The sequence below is a fragment of the Rhipicephalus microplus genome, chromosome 3 (genome assembly GCF_043290135.1).
Source record: "Rhipicephalus microplus isolate Deutch F79 chromosome 3, USDA_Rmic, whole genome shotgun sequence".
Lineage (NCBI taxonomy): Eukaryota > Metazoa > Arthropoda > Arachnida > Ixodida > Ixodidae > Rhipicephalus > Rhipicephalus microplus.
The window spans coordinates 219,855,212-219,871,807 of NC_134702.1; the positions used below are offsets into that span (position 1 = coordinate 219,855,212).

General features: G+C 46.1%; 1 protein-coding gene across 1 annotated transcript; it reads right to left on the minus strand.

Moving 5' to 3' along the window:
- Positions 1 to 10,980: 10,980 nt before the first annotated feature.
- Positions 10,981 to 12,497, minus strand: LOC119176850 (uncharacterized). The gene is made up of 2 exons (XM_037428225.2): positions 12,438 to 12,497; positions 10,981 to 11,633 (listed from the first exon to the last, which is right to left on the minus strand). Exons 1-2 carry the CDS (start codon positions 12,447 to 12,449, stop codon positions 11,247 to 11,249), a joined length of 399 nt encoding a protein of 132 aa, XP_037284122.2. The 5' UTR covers positions 12,450 to 12,497; the 3' UTR covers positions 10,981 to 11,246.
- Positions 12,498 to 16,596: the final 4,099 nt, after the last annotated feature.

Consider the following 16,596-nt stretch of genomic DNA (forward strand, 5'->3'; position numbering starts at 1 on the left):
TTAGTCCCTAAAAAATAATGGTTTGGCAGCCCCAATAGTCCACAAAATGATGAACCACAACCTTTTAACACCCTTTTGCGTTAGAGTATACCATCATCTTGCATATTTTTATTATGTATTCATTATACACATGTACCGCCATCCGGCGGACATTCCAAGGACTGAAATGAGAGATGGCTACTACATACAAGAGAGTCACAACCCATAGCTTAAGGAACTTCATCCCTTATAAGAAAATATTATCTTTCGAACACTGGGCTTTCACGTGCGAAAAACCGTTATGGACGGTGCTCAACGCATTCGCATTTCCTTAGGAATTCTTTGGGGAAGATGGTGGCATTTTTTTTTCAATGTTGGCTCATGTGATTGAATTTCCCATGAGTAGTTCTCTAAAGCGAAATGCTGATAATACCCAGTATTTCCAAGCTCTTTTGATAGAAGAAATTAACTAAAAATTTGTCTTTTCCGCATAAATGAGCTTTCATTTGTAACTTCAAAATGCGTTTTTCTCGAGTTCGACTTCTGAAAAACACTTTGAGTTGGACATCACGGCTATGGTACTCCTGATAGCCCATTCGAATTACCTTTTGCGCACATATTTCTAACCATGTGATGGGTGCATGCGTTTAAACTTGGCATCGCCTGTATGATTGCAACGTGCTCAATTTAAGCAATTATTTTACGTTTTTTACAGTATAAAGGAGATTTATTGAGCAGAAAGTTTGATGCTTGGAAGGCTTGGAAGGCGATGCACCAGCCGCAATTCACGAGCTCGAGCCGCTGCTGCACTCTCGATGCTGCTTCCTCTGCGCCGGAGTACTTCCTCTTCTGTACAATGACCCCGCGGAAAAAAAATTGGCAGCATATCCATGGAGTGAATGATGGAGAGTGGGGCGAAGCATTCGTCCGTCCATTCATTCTTGCTTTCTTCCGTCTGTGCGACCGTCAATGCGTCCATCCGCCCGTCCGTGCGTGCGTCCGTCCCTGCGTTTGTTCATGCATCCGCCCCTGCATCTATTTATGCGTCCGTTCAAGCATCTGTCTGTGTGTCCGTTCGTCCATCCATTCAACACTCCAAGTACCACCATCTCGCATCTTTTCACCATATATTCCCCATATAGAAACACTGCCATCCAGCGGACATTCCAAGGACTGAACGAGAGGTGGCACACGCACACTTTCTAACAGCTTGCGCTTCGGGTCTACTTCCCACCTATAACCACCTCGAGTTCATGGTATATACTAGTTCACTGTATTCATGGCACTGCGGCCTAACACTCGCTAAACCTTTCTAAAACCAAGGAGGTTACGCCCAGCGAGTATAACGTAGCAACCTTTTCCTGGCAGATAGAGCTCAATGTACGTGCCAATGGCTGCATGGGAAATGAGAAACAGGAGAACTCGGCTTTTACTTTCTTACGGCTTGCACTTCGTACCTACTTCTCACCTTTAACTACCTCGAGTTCATTCATGGTATATACTAGTTCATTGTATTCATGGCACTGCGGCTCAACGCTCGCTAAGCCTTTCAAAAACTAAGGTGGTTACACCCAGAGGGTATAACTTAGCAACCCTTTCCCTTCAGATAGTGCTCAATGTACATGCAATGGCTGCTAATGGGGATCGCAGCGTGCACGTTAACTAAAAGCCGAATGCTCCTGTCTCTCATACCCTATTATCAGCTAATGGCATGTACATTGATCACTATTTTTTGTTGCTCAACAACGCACAGAAGGAATCTCTCACCGGCACCACCTTGGAAGTCAAAATGTTTGCAGGTCAAAGCGTAAGACTGGTTACATAGTACGACGGGACGCGGGACAAACGGGTGCCGCTGTAAGGAGCTTCGCCCCTAAAAAGGAGCCATCCTGGCGACTTAGTCCTGTGCAGGCGGCGTTGTACTGTGGTACTGCTTGAGCCTCTGGACGTGTACAACCTCGCGGTTACGACGTAGAAAGTCTAACGGTGGCGTAAAACGCTCAATGAGGTAATTTACTGGCGAAGTCTGTTCGAGATTACGATATGGCCTATCGTACTTTGGCAGAAGTTTGGAAGACAGCCCAGGTGCGCGATGCGGCACTGACACCCACACAAGAGGAGCTGGAAGAAAAACGGGAGTTGAGGTCTGGGCATCATGAATTGCTTTTTGTTGGTTTCGGTCATCGCAGGTAAAGCGACGAGCTAACTGCTGACATTCTTCTGCGTGTCTGGCGGCGTCCAAGATAGGTAGGCACTCGGACGCGTCTGGTCGATAGGGCAGAATGGTGTCAAGGGTGTGCGAGGGGTGCCGGCCATATGGGAGGTAAAAAGTGGAGAAGCCTGTTGTCGCTTGCGTTGCCGTATTGTAGGCGTATGTAATGAAGGGGAGAAGTAAGTCCCAGTTAGAGGGATCAGGCGTCACATACATAAATAGCATGTCACCGCCAGTACGATTAAAGCGCTCGGCAGCCCCACTGGTTTGAGGGTGGTAAGCGGTACATGTGCGATGTACAACAGCACACTCAGAGAGAAATTTTTCAATGACCTAGGACAAGAAGGCGCGGCCACAGTCACTGAGGAGTTCTTGAGAGCCTCCATGACGCAACCCAAAATGACGCACTAGGAAAGTTGCAACCTCCTGGGCTGTAGATGTTTGAAGAGAAGCGGTCTCAGCATAGCGCGTTAGGTGGTTGATAGCAACTATTATCCACCTGTTGCCAGTCGGAGTCAATGGAAGGGGCCCATAAATATCTAATTCGACCCGTTCGAAGGGTCGGGAAGGGCATGTTAAAGGCTGCAGTTCACCGGCGGAGGCATGTGGTGGAGATTTTCGGCGCTGAAATTAGGCACAAGAGCGGACGAAGTTGCGGACGAAGGTATGCATACCACGCCAGTAGTAACGATGTCGAAGTCTTTCGTAGGTCTTGAAGACTCCTGCGTGGGTGGCCACATTGTGGGTCAGCGTGGATAGAGGAACAAATCTGTGACCTCAGGGTTCGTGGAACGACAAGCAGCCACTTGCGTCCCTCTGGTGCGTAGTTGCGTCGATGGAGAAGCATGTCACGTATCGAGAAGTGGGGAACTTGGCGCCGGAGCGTTCGCCTCTTTGGCAGTTCAGAAGTGTCGGAGAGATGATTGAGGAGAGACGCAGTCCACGGGTCATTGCGTTGTTCAATAGCAATGGTGTCAAAGTCAAGAGATGACAATGTTGAATCGCAAGCGGAGTCATCTGTGCCATTCTGGGACAGGGGGGAACGGGAAAAGGCATCGTCGTCAGCATGCTTCCATCCTGACCGATAAACCACGCGTATGTCATAATCTTGAATTTTCAACGCCCAGCGAGCGAGGCGGCCAGATGGGTGTTTTAACGTCGAAGGCCAGCACAGCGCGTGGTGGTCGGTCACGACGTCAAATAAACGACCATATAGATATGGGCGAAACTTTCCAAGGGCCCACACAATGGCCAAACATGAAGCTGCAGTTGCTCTCAGCCTTGGTAAGTGTGCGACTAGCGTATGCTACGACGTATTCCTGATTCTCCAGCTTACGCTGTGCGAGCATAGCACGCAGGCCTTCACCAATGGCGTCTGTGTGGATTTCAGTTGGAGCTTCAGGATCAAAATGGCGTAGAATGGGTGGCGTCGTGAAAAGCTGCCGCAAGGTGGTGAAAGCCTCGTCGCGGGCAGGGGACCACGATAAGAGGTCTTTACAGTTGCTGAGGAGTTGCGTGAGAGGTGATATAATCGACGCGAAGTTTCGGACGAATCGCCGGAAGTACGAGCACAAACCGATGAAACTTCAAAAATCTTTGATGATGGCAGGTTTAAGAAACGCCGTAACAGCTTGCAATTTTTCGGGATCCGGGAGGATGCCTTCTTTGAAAACAACGTGGCCCAAAATGTTCAGTTGACGCATGGCAAATCGACATTTTTTAAGATTTAATTGCAAACCGGCGTTAGTCAAGCAAGTAAGGACGTCCTCAAGGCGACGTAAGTGGGTGTCGAAGTTAGGGGCAAAGGCTACAATATCATCTAGGTAACACAAGCACATCTTCCATTTTAGTTCACGCAAGATGTTGTCCATCATTCTTTCGAACGTTGCAGGTGCATTGCAAAGTCCGACGGGCATGACGGTGAATTCATATAAACCGTCTGGCGTGACAAAAGCGGTTTTGGGGCGATCGGCCTCCGCCATCGGCACCTGCCAGTAGCCTGACCGCAAGTCTGACGAGGAAAAGAACTCGGCGCCCTGTAAACTATCCAAAGCATCCTCAATGCGCGGTAGTGGATAGACGTCCTTCAGCGTGATCTTGTTGAATCACCGGAAATCGACACAGAAACGAATATAACCATATTTCTTTTTGACGAGGACCACCGGAGACGCCCATAAGCTCTGTGAAGGTCGAATGACGCCTCTGCAAAGCATGTCGTCTACTTGGTCAGCAATGACGCGGCTTTCTGTAGCGGACACGCGATATGGTCGTTGTCGCAGCGGTGAGTGGGACCCAGTGCCGATGTGGTGTTCTACTGCTAAGGCACGGCCGAGAGATGTTTGTGCAACGTCGAAAGAATGGTGGTAGCACTCAAGGAGCTGTGCGATTAATTGAACTTCTACCTTTTCGTTCGCACACAGCCCCTTTTTTCGAAAAACATAGACTGCTAGTCATTAATAATATCCGATATAAAAAATTAGCAATGATTATATATCGTGAAGTTAAATCTAATCGAATTGAATTTTTCAGGAAGTATCACGAGCGTAACCACAGTCATAATTTACGACATATTAGTTTCAAGAAAGACACGCTTCGTACAAATTACGGTACACAAAAACTAACTTACCAAATTCCCCACTTTCTTAATGAACACCCCACTGTGATGGCATTAATTGAACAAAGTTCCTCCATTTATGTTTTCAAAAAGAAGATACACACATTCCTTCTAAAAACTCAAACAGATTCTCATACCTCTTTCGATTCATTTTATTTTATGTAACTTTTATGTGCTGCTGTGACTTTATGAATTTTTTTTTTTTTTTTGCTTTTGTCTGCCTGTTTGTTGTGCGTAAATAGTCTCTTATTATTTCTTTATGTGCTAATTCATAATTGCTGTTCATTTCTTTGTTAATACTGGCTTGATGTAAAAAAAAAATTGTAAATGTTTTTTGATATTGTATGTATCTCAATTTCTCAATTTTTGTACTGCTATATATAACCTGTTTATGTATGTGTGTACATAGGGGGTTGGCGCTTTGTCAGGCTTTCTCTGCCTTTACGCCGATCCCCTAGGCAAACTGTGTACACGGGTTGTCTGAAATTAAATCAATAAAAAAATAAAAAAAAAAAGGATGGGGAGGAGTTGTGAACGCTGCGAAGATGTCAAATCTTCAGCGATGAATGGTTGAAGTATGTTTGCCGATGTTGAGTCAGCCGCTGAGACGACAGCCAGTTCACAGACGGAGGTAGAAGGCACCTCATCAGGGACGGTTTTAATTCTGGTAGAACTGATTGTCTCGACGTGGCCAAGGCACTAGTGACAAAATAGGGATAAATACGACGACTCATGATTATAAATTGGCATTGTGGTTGAGCCTTCTACAAGGTCGAGAGCAGCAAAAGGCATGGGGGAGGGCTCTTCGGGCGACGAATATTGGAGATGGTGTGAAGAAGACCGTGCCGTCGGATATGGCGCTGCATGAAAATGGTACGAACGCAAAAGAGCATGGAGGGATGTAGGTGTCATCGTTAACGACAAGTTTAGCGGCAGACTGGGTGTCGACGGACGCTCGGTCATCCAGTGAGCAAAATTCTACCTCAACCCTAGCACAGTCGATCACGGCGTTATGACGCGATAAAAAGTCCCATCACAAGAAAATAGTATGGGAGCACGATGAAAGAACCATGAACTCTATTGTGTACAGATTGTCCTGAATTGTCATGCGGGCTGTACATACTGTGGTAGGTTGAGCAGGTTGAGCACTGGCTGTGCGAAGCGATAATCCGGAGAAAGGCGACGTAACCTTACGAATTGAGCGGCAAAATCCAGCATCGATAACAGGAACAGCTGCACCGGTGTCTACAAGAGCGACAGTAGGGATATTTTCGACGAACACATCAATAACATTGGTAGGTGACAAATGAGGACTTGGGAAAAACTAAACTTGCGCAGTTCTTGCCTCGGGAACTGCATCATCTAGTTTTCCTCCTCGTTAGACGCGGGCCGTCGACGCATAGGGGAAGGCGAGCGGCGGCACGGAGAGGGCGAGCGAAGACGTTCCGGCCGAGGGCGGTGGTCATCCTGGTAGCGGGCTGGCGTTGGAGTGGAGGAACCGCATTGCGCGTTGGAGTCAAGCGAGAAGAAAGGCTCGCGGCGGTTTTCATCGGTGATATGCGTCCGGCGGCGGCAATACCTCGCGACGTGTCCGGGGTATCGAGAAGTGTAACATATGGGGCGATTGTCGAGGGTGTGCTATGGGTTGGCGGTGTTAGTGCTGGTCCGGTGAACTGGAGGTGGCGGATAGCTTGCGCGAGGCTGGAACGGAGGCGCAGGCGCCTTGCGAGTTGGCATGGCTGCAGCCGCAGCGTAGGTGAGAGGAGCAGCGACAAGATTATGCTCGCGAGCAGCTGGTAAGGCCTCGGCGACCTCTCCTTGAATGACGCCTCGAAGAGACGACGGTAAAGTTGTCGTAGCTTCTGGTGTGAAGGGCACCAGGGAAAGCTGTCGTGCGACTTCTTCGCGGACAAATGCTTTTATTTCGGCTCGTAGTGACGCTTGGTCATGACCATTGATCACACTAGACAGTGATGCGAAATCATGCGCTGGAGGACGTCTTGTCATAGCTCGCCGCTTCCGCAATTCATCGTAGCTTTGGCAAAGGCTAATTTTGTCATTATCAGTGGTCGGGCTTTTCGCCAAGAGCATTTGAAAAGCGTCGTCGTCAATCCCTTTGAGGATGTGCTTACATTTTTCTGCTTCCGTCATTGCAACGTTCACAGGTCTGCACAAATCGACGACATCTTCTATGTAACTAGTGAAGGTTTCACCCGTTTCTTGTGCGCGTGTGCGTAAACGCTGCTCGGCGCGAAGTTTTCGGACGGCAGGTCGATCGAAGACTGCTACAATCAACGCTTTAAATTGCGGCCACGTTCGGGCGTCTGCCTCGTGGTTTCTAAGCCAAAGGCTGGCTACACCCGCGAGGTAGAACGACATGCGTGTCAACTTGTTTGCGTCCGTCCATCTGTTTAAAGCGCTCACCCGTTCGAAAGTCGACAGCCAATCTTCAACGTCGTGGTCATCTGTTCCACTGAAGATTGGAGGTTCGCACCGAGGAACACTGCCTGGACAGGTGGCCGGAGGAGAAGGAAGCGTCTGCGGATCGGCGTCCGGCATAGCAGAAGGTAGCCATCGAGAACGGAGTTCCAGGATGGTAGCGGGAAGGTATAGGCCACAGTACCCCGCACCTCCACCAATTATAAAGGAGATTTATTGAGCAGAAAGGTTGATGCTTGGAAGGCTTGGAAGGCGATGCACCAGCCGCGATTCACGAGCTCGAGCCGGTGCTGCACTCTCGATGCTGCTGCCTCTGCGCCGGAGTACTTCTTCCTGTTCTTTACAACAGCATTAAGCTGATGAGCCTCACACCATTTCACAATAAAAATGTCTGTTTTAATATTATGTATTATACCCACTTTCCTGATAGATATTTGCATTCTACTGTTATTGTAGGGCCATGAGAGCACTAGGTGGCTAAAATCCTGAAAATTAAGTGCATGAAAAGTTCATCCAAAACGAACTATACTTTACACATTGTCAAGACATAAAGCTAACACTGTGCAGACTAGATAAAACAAATACATATTTTACATCAACATAACAACGCATATGTAAAGCGAAGTTTATTTCCCCTAGCTTATACCTTACAGCAAAAGCTTTTTTTTTAATTTCGAATCATTTCTCCCCTTTTTTTGCTTTATAAGATCAAGTGAACATGCCTTGCATCGTTTCTGATAGTCTAGGTATTGAACGCCTTTACTGTTTTCTCACTGCCTCTTCAATTACCCTCTTGATGCGCACTGCTGTAAACTCACCAATGTGGACGCTTCTTATCTACTCAAGTGGCTTCTGATCTTTTACAGTGACAGCTCTTATGAAGTGATAACATGAGTCACGTGCGCGCGATAGTTGTCCGCCACCGCTGTCCACAACCACTGTCGCAAGAAGTAAGAAAGAAAACTCAGAATTATACAAAGAACACAAACGATTGGGAATGAAAGATGGGTCCCCTGCGTGCCATTTTAGTATTCAGCCACTGAGCCACGCCGGTGCTATCAAAGCATTTGCAAACAGGCCTTAGGGACGTTTGATTTCCGGAAAGCAATCACGTTAATTTGTGTTTTAGAACAGCTAGGAAACAAGCAATTGTCATATATTGGGAATTGCGCAACGAATGGGTCGTCAAATGCTCCAATGCATTACAAAAGCTTGATCATGTTCGCCTATTAAGTGTGGTGCATATCCACTTGCGGGATCGTGGAGATTCCAAAAGCTTCTGACATAATTATTCTTCGCCGTCAGCCACATCACGAAAATTGCAAGGAGCTCCCTGGAAGTGTGCAGCGGAACACATGATTCTCCGCAGAATGACGAAGAATGGCATACTGAGTGCTTGCCTACTAGAGAATGATTGATAGCGTAGTGGGTACCCTGCAAATGTGCTTGCAGCAGCTACCCAAAGAGGGTTAAGAAAAGGCCTTGAAAGGCCGTTTGCTAGCTGTCGCTGCAACAGTGCCGTGCCTTCCGTGCAGACCTGTAGGTTTTATGGGCGAAGCTCATGGCGTGGGTCTGTCGCTCCTCTATATGTATGTATGTATGTATGTATGTATGTATGTATGTATGTATGTATGTATGTATGTATGTATGTATGTATGTATGTATGTATGTATGTATGTATGTATGTATGTATGTATGTATGTATGTAGACACCGGTGGCACATACCCACTCTAGAGCGGGTATTTGCCACAGGGGTTGCAAGATGAGAGATGGCGGTACTTGAAGTGTTCACTAGGTGGATGCATGGACGAACGCGTGGGCGGATGAACAGACAAACTACCAGACGAACGAACGGGTGGATGGACGTGCGGACGTACGTACGTATGGGCACACGAACGGACGGACAGACAGATGGACGGGCTCACGGACGGACGCATGGACAGACAGATGGATGCACGGATTGACGCACGGATGATCGAGTGGACGGACGCAAGCAAGAACGAGTGAACGGACGGAAGCACGGACGGGCTGACAAACGCTTCACCTCACTCATCATCATCCACTCCGTTTATATGCATTCATTTTTTTTTTATTTTCCAGACCACTGATCTTCTTGGAGAATGAAGGACGTAATCTTCTTATTATTATTCACAGTATTCTGATAACACAGATAAAATGATATCCAAGCACGAAGATATTTGACCACATTAGGTGTAGTTCGCATGTCTGAAAGCCATCATGACGAAGTCAGCTATACACACAAGCAGAAGGGCTTGAATGCAAAAGAATTACGTTTGTTCGTATACCAACCTTGAAGGTTGATGTAATTAACACAAGCATACTTTAAGAGGTTGCTGCCACTGATGGTGGCGCATTTCTTTCGATTAATGAATGTGAGCTGAGAAAACAGTCTGTGAACTTTGAAAACGTCCTTGTATGAATCGCAGCTACCAGGTAAATTTGAATTGTGAAGAAACAACCAGCGCCCCGCCGCGGTGGTCTAGTGGCTAAGGTACTCGGCCTGCTGACCCGCAGGTCGCGGGTTCGATTCCCGGCTGCGGCGGCTGCATTTCCGATGGAGGCGGAAATGTTGTAGGCCCGTGTACTCAGATTTGGGTGCACGTTAAAGAACCCCAGGTGGTCAAAATTTCCGGAGGCCTCCACTACGGCGTCTCTCATAATCAATTGGTGGTTTTGGGACGCTAAACCCCACAAATCAATCAATCAATCAAGAAACAACCGGCGTTCAGATTGAATTTTATTGAATTTATCTGTAATTATGTACTACTGCTTACAAAAAAAGGCGTTCCACCAACTAGTGGCCTTAGCTGACGCAGTGCGTGAATGCCACGGATGCTTGCTTCAGGTCCTTTCATGCGGCCTAAAAGGGGACCAAAGTGCCGTAACTTACGGTATGTCTTAAAGGCGCTTTACTGCTTTTGTGAATAAAGAAATATAATAAATGTTAGCGCATATTGTGAAGATTGGGAATATGAATATGAAAAGCAGCGCATAATGTGCAACTACGAATAGTCTTTAGCGACCATGGCCATTTCGATGCCGTTACCTGAATAAAGTATTAATAGTTTCTGAATTGCAAAAAAATGGCGCTTATTGAAAACTTTTTGACCACGCGCTTGAATCTATGCATACACTTTATTAATATTTAATGAAGTCTGAATGAATAGACTTCCACGAGTGTGTTTCACGAAGAACTATCAAAATACAGACAGTTCCTATGCAGTCATGCAGGTATAAAATATTGTTCTATGCTTCAAACACCCTTTGTCGCATACGCCGAGCACTACACTATGCCTTAAAGGTCAGTGCGCTGGCACGAACCAGAGATACGATTTAGAATGCGAAGTGCTCTTGGTTAGACCGCTAACTTACTTCATAAGTTCAGTATTTTAGGAGAATTCTGCTGATAAAGCATATGTTGGAACTTTCGCCACTCTTTTCGTAATACTGCACTTTGTAATGCTTTTTGTAATACTGCAAAGAAGCATTACACAAGTAATGCTTTTTTACCGCTAGAAGACTTAGACTACATGGACGGTTTTTGTGTTTCGCGTACGGTTGGTAATAAAAAACTTCACTGCCGTAATTATTTAAGATGATAATTCTTTCCACTCCTTACGCTCTCTTCTCCCTGCTTTCGATACTTTGCCAAAAGTGCTATTGAATTGCGTGTTGCGTAGTTTAGAGCAAGGAAAACCAAATTGTAATGTCAGAATCGTTTTATTGAATGATGAAGGAACAAGACGCAGAGGTAGAAAGATTGCATTGTGGCGCACGTGTGTGTCATTTGCTTTTGTTGGCGTTGATTCGATTTAGAACAATTTATTGATATATACATCATGCGTAAATTGAGGCCACCAGTCTGATTGTGTTCGAAGTGCCCTTCGGAGTGAATTGGGGCCCCTAGATTTTCCAGAGAATGAGTGTTTATCGCGTGCCGCACAGGATGTAGCGCAACGATTCACATCGTTTCACCAGCGTTACCACTTGTAACCGTAACCTCCGTATCCGTATCCTCCGTAGCCACCGTAACCACTGCCGAGGCCGGAGTGGGCGATCAGAGCGCCTCCACTGTGCAGCTTGTTGACGTGATGCACCGTCTTCACCAGGAAGGCCGGTCCAGCTACGGCCTTTGTGAAGGCAGGCCCACCGCTTAGAATTGCCACACTGCTGCCGACGCCAACGCCGGTGGCCCCGTGGCCACCACCAAGCCCATAGCCGAGACCGTAACCTTCATACCCAAGACCATAGCCTCCGTAGCGATGACCGTAGCCAAGGCCGTAGCCTCCGTAGCCATGACCGTAGCCAAGGCCGATGCTACCGGCTGATGCAGTGGCGAGGATGGCGCAGATGACGACTGCAGTAGTCTGTATCGGACGAAGGAGCAAAGAAATTTTTTATCAGAAGTCATTCAATGTTTTTTTTGTTATTTTGAAGGCTTTGGGAGGAGTCTAGTTTTACTTTTACATGACTACACCTTAGAATTGTCATTTTCTCAATATATGCCTGATGTATGAGTTCAACTAAAACCGGAGTATCACAACAAATTATTGTAAGCTAAAATTGGCATTGACATTGTTTCAGAGACGTGAAGAAAATGTGCCCCCTTTCCCTTCCGTCCTTCCGTCCTCTAAAAAAAATCAGTCCTCGCACTGCGCTCCAATCCTAAAGGCATTTATGGAAAGAAGTCAAAAAAAGGCGAGGAGGCATTGCTGCAAGCATTAACAACCTCCCTCTTAACCCTGGGCTCTTTGCTTCATCGCTTAGCTACTTCTAGAAATCTTTTTCCGTAAGAATGATTCACAGCCATGTGCAAGGCAGCAAACATGCGGAGAACGCCCGTACAAGAATGTCACTCATATTACTGTACATATATGGTGATATAATTTTTGTTGGCGGTTAATAAAAGCAAAGCGCCAACAACAGTTCTTGGTATGTAATTAACCCAAGCCCGCACTTTCTAATGATGGAACCCCTCACAAGCACAACATAGATGCATAGCCATCTATTCGGCAGTTATAAGTAATATAGCTGGAACATGAAGCGGCATGCGGGCTATAATTGTCAAGACAAGTGTTCCTATCTTAGGCCTGTGACGTGCCCTAACAGCTCCATGCCGGATTGTTTGATGTGCACGTGTAACGAACGCACGACGGTCTTGAACAACTCACCAGTGTGTTCATGGTGGCTGGGACTTCGGCGACTGCTGCTCAGGTGCTGATGGGTCCACGTGTCTTTGCGTACTCCTTAAATACTCCACACCGAATGAGGGAAGGCACGGTGTCGTATTAGCGAGAGTCACGTATTCGGAACACTCTCGGTCGGTGGTATCATGCCACCCGTCTTCCTCTCACCTGCAATTTAAAAGCTAAAAGAAACAAACGCAAGCGGCACGTTTTCAGTGCCATTTTTTCTCCTTATGCAGGGCGTTGGTGCAGGCCCGCAGTGGAGCATCCGCTGCACAAGCGGAAAGGGAAAATTCGGACGTGCCATAGTGCGGATTGTATCGCGTACACAGTCAGACCTCGTCTCATTATCTCGTTCCACAGAGATGTAGCCGTTGGCTGTGGACGCAAAGCGCAACGCGTACGTTTAGCTTTCCTGTCCAGCTACTGGGGAAGAAGAAGTTTGTTCAACCGCTAGAGAATATCAAAATGGAAGCGCTTATCAGTGACTTTGTTCCTTGGAGTGAAAGAGAGAAAAAGTTGCGCATAAGCTTTACAAGGTCCTTACATAACGTAGGCGGCACAAGTGCAAACATGCGGCAGAGCTCTGGATCTCCACCAAGCTGTTACTAAAAACTGACTTCGCCACACTTTTAGCAACAAACGAAGTGACATAATTTCAAGGAATCGCTTCATTCGACATTCCCGTCGTGCAGTCTGTCGCTGTTGGACAATAAATAGCAGCTGTTTTGATCAAGAGCAGACCCTTTAGCTGAGCACATGTACAAACGAATTTCACTGTGAAGTACGCTACACAGTTGCCCAACTAAATTATAACAATGTAATAGAATGTGGAGGTAGAGGCTATCGCTTGTTGCGTAATACGCGATGCAGAGTGCATATAAAGTATCATAGACATGGCATCATTCAGTATAAGCGAACGTACCCGTTATATCTGAGCGCTGCTCACAGAAGTGAAGTTGGTCGACAGACAACACGTGGCATTACGTAGGAACACCAAAAGGGTATATTAGGATATTATGTGCACGTAAAATTTCAGAAAGCTCGACCGTCATCTTGCAAAGAAGATCCCGATAGAGTAATCGAGCCTTGTGCGCCACGCAATCTGAACTGCTAGCGTGTTTCGTTTCACGGGGCGTACCTCAACCGTTCCACGAGGAAAGCAATGACCATGCGCGTAATATTCGTCGTTTCAAAGCGTCATGCAATGCCTAATCAAGGCAAACTTCTCAATGTCCCACTATACAACATTTACAAATGTGCCAAATCATCCAAGTGGCCACTATGACACGTCTGTTGGGCAACATGCGTTGCTGTGCGAAGCTGTTCCCGTTGTTGGTGATTCTGTTACTGATTGTGATTAGATCTGTCGCAGTGCTTTGCAATGGGTTGACTAAACACAAACTCGTTGCTAAACACACTGCTTCCGACGCCTGGCGCGACTCTAGTCTTCTACCACGCAATATAACATGTGTTGAAGGCCAACTCCGGCAATTGTTCAAGGTCAATGAATGTCAATGAAATTCGCTGGTGTGTTCTTCTGCACATTTTAGTCCTTTATGCCAAATCACAGGTTTGAGTAATGCGTTGATATTTTGCAAAGAATTTCGAAAATTGCCGCGAAAAGCTCACCTCACTTGCCAGAATTGTCTGTGTGATGTTATGTGTGCCATGTCAACGAAAGTGACGCAGCCAATGGCATTGCTACTTTTGCCGCTACAGCGTTTATTGGGCTTTCCACGAGGCGTTGGCGGCAGTGTTTGGCACGGGTATAGCACGGTAATGCTTTCTTCCTTCCCCTGTGGTGTTTCGCTGAACGGTTGGTGCTTCGCTGAACTGGCTTTCACATTTTTCATACGCCGCATCGGCGGAACCAGTATACGGCCTCCGCTTCCACCAAATAGTACGTCATACGCAGACAGGGCGCTCGGTTGCGTTTCGGTTTTGGTATTGCACACTTTTGCTTATTAAAGTTATTTTCAAACTTCCTGTGCATTTCACCTTTTGGTCTCGTGACAAAAGTGTCTCAGAAACATAGAAACAGCATAACCTTGACATGGTCAAAAAATTGCCGGAGTTGGCTTTTAAGGTGACTCCGTCCACTACAGAACTTTAATTTGGTGTTTTCTTTTGTGGCTTTGTGGCTTTGTATCGTGGCTTTGTAGTAGAACAGGTGCTTGCCATGCAGATAGGCCAGATGCATTGCTCACTTAGATTGGTAAATTTATATGACTTATTCGATGTGCATCTTCCTTCATTCTTCTGTCCCGAAGATGATGATCTTTCATAATTAACCAACAACTTCAATGATGAAGCCGATCCTATAATTTCTGAAAATTCAGCTCTTCAATGCTATAACGTCAAAATCCCAACCTGTCTGCTTCGACATACAGCCGTGTTATCTTTGTACACCTTAAAAACGGCAAGAAACAAGCGTAAGAAATGTCCCACATCTATACCCAGAGCACACAAGGCTGAATATCCTTGCTACTTGATGCACCTGGTGGAGCTCCCATAATGGATAACATATTTGAGCCGACAGTGTCCTGCGGCGTTACGTACAGTGGTAGTGTCCTGCGTTCCGTACAACTCGGCTGTGCCGAGTTGTAATGAACGTAATCGATCATTTGTAATCAAGCACATTTCTTCGCAACTGTGCCATTTCACCTATTACTTTTTCGATCTTGTAACACTAGGTATACGTGAACAATATTTCTTGCAAATAATATCCGGTAATTCAAGATCCTATATTGAAAAGAAAGTTTCAATCAGTTTCCTTCGACAGTTCTAGGCCTCAAAACGTTTGAGAGCTGTGTTGGGACCCGCCGGCCTGTAAGACAATTGTATGTTTACATAAACCATTGTTCGAGCACAGCAGTCAGGTGCCCAATCCCCGCGTAAGCTGCGTCACTCTCAGTTGTGGAAGCGTTCAATTGAGTGTATGCCAGAGGAATTCGGCAACTCCCACTACCGTGAACAGCAGGTGCAATTGTCAAACAAAAAATGATGCATGCGCTGCATTAATTCGACAAGCAAAGAAGACTGGTATGTAGTGCTACAGACATTATTGGACCACTCAAATATGTTAGACTCAGTATTATAAAGAATACAACTTTCAGAATGAGCAAAACTGTTTGGTTTGACAAAAGTACAAAGAGCTGCAATTCATATCACATCGATCCATTTATTGAATTCAAAATTACGCTGGCATTAGATAGAAGGATGGAAACTCTAATTCACCGATTGAGGCTAGGCACCGCATACACAAAACATTTTTTTGCACAGAATCGGCAGAGCTGAAACTCCCGAATGCGAGTGTGGATTTATAGATGAAGACGTCTGTCACCTTCTCATAGACTGTCCACATCATGACACGACGAGACGCCGTCTTAAGTCCGAACTGTTCGCATCGGACCGCACACCATTTAGCATGAAAAAACTTCTGGGCCCATGGCCATCTGGAGTTTTACAGTCCCACGCTTTAAAAGCATTAACACGTTTTTTACAAGACAGCGGGATTGCTGATAAGTATTCACAAAGAACAAACTTTCATTTGTAACACATGTATTTATTATGTACAGTATCATGTGACACCCATCACGTGTGTGTTGTGAAATGAATGACGTGTCGACTATTGTGTACATACGAGCGAATGCATCTTTATAAGGACCAGACGTGTGCTTGGCTGTTTTGGGCTGGTGGACCGAATATTAACGAGGGACATTTTCAGAGACTTCTTACATTGACTTTCGAACATTTACTTACCATTGTGATATGTGCGTATAAGTGTGTCGTTGCATATCTGTGCCCGTGTTTTCTATTTTCCATGCACTGCTTTGTATGCTTCGCTTCAACATACGTGTTCAAGTTTCAATCAACGGCTAAGGAGTAGCCGGCGCCATAATGGTGCGCCAACATCTCCTTATATATCATATCATTAAAAAAAGTGTTAGACTCAGATTGTGAAATTGTAGCATTAGACTTGTGTCTCCCCAGGTACCACCGTTTTTCAATTATAAATTGTTACGGCCCCTGTGGTGTGCAAAGTACGCGTCATCTCGACAGTGTTTTAATAGCTTGTATAAAAGAAATTGTACTCACAGAACACTTTATTTGACATCATTTCACTTGGGACCTAAGGACA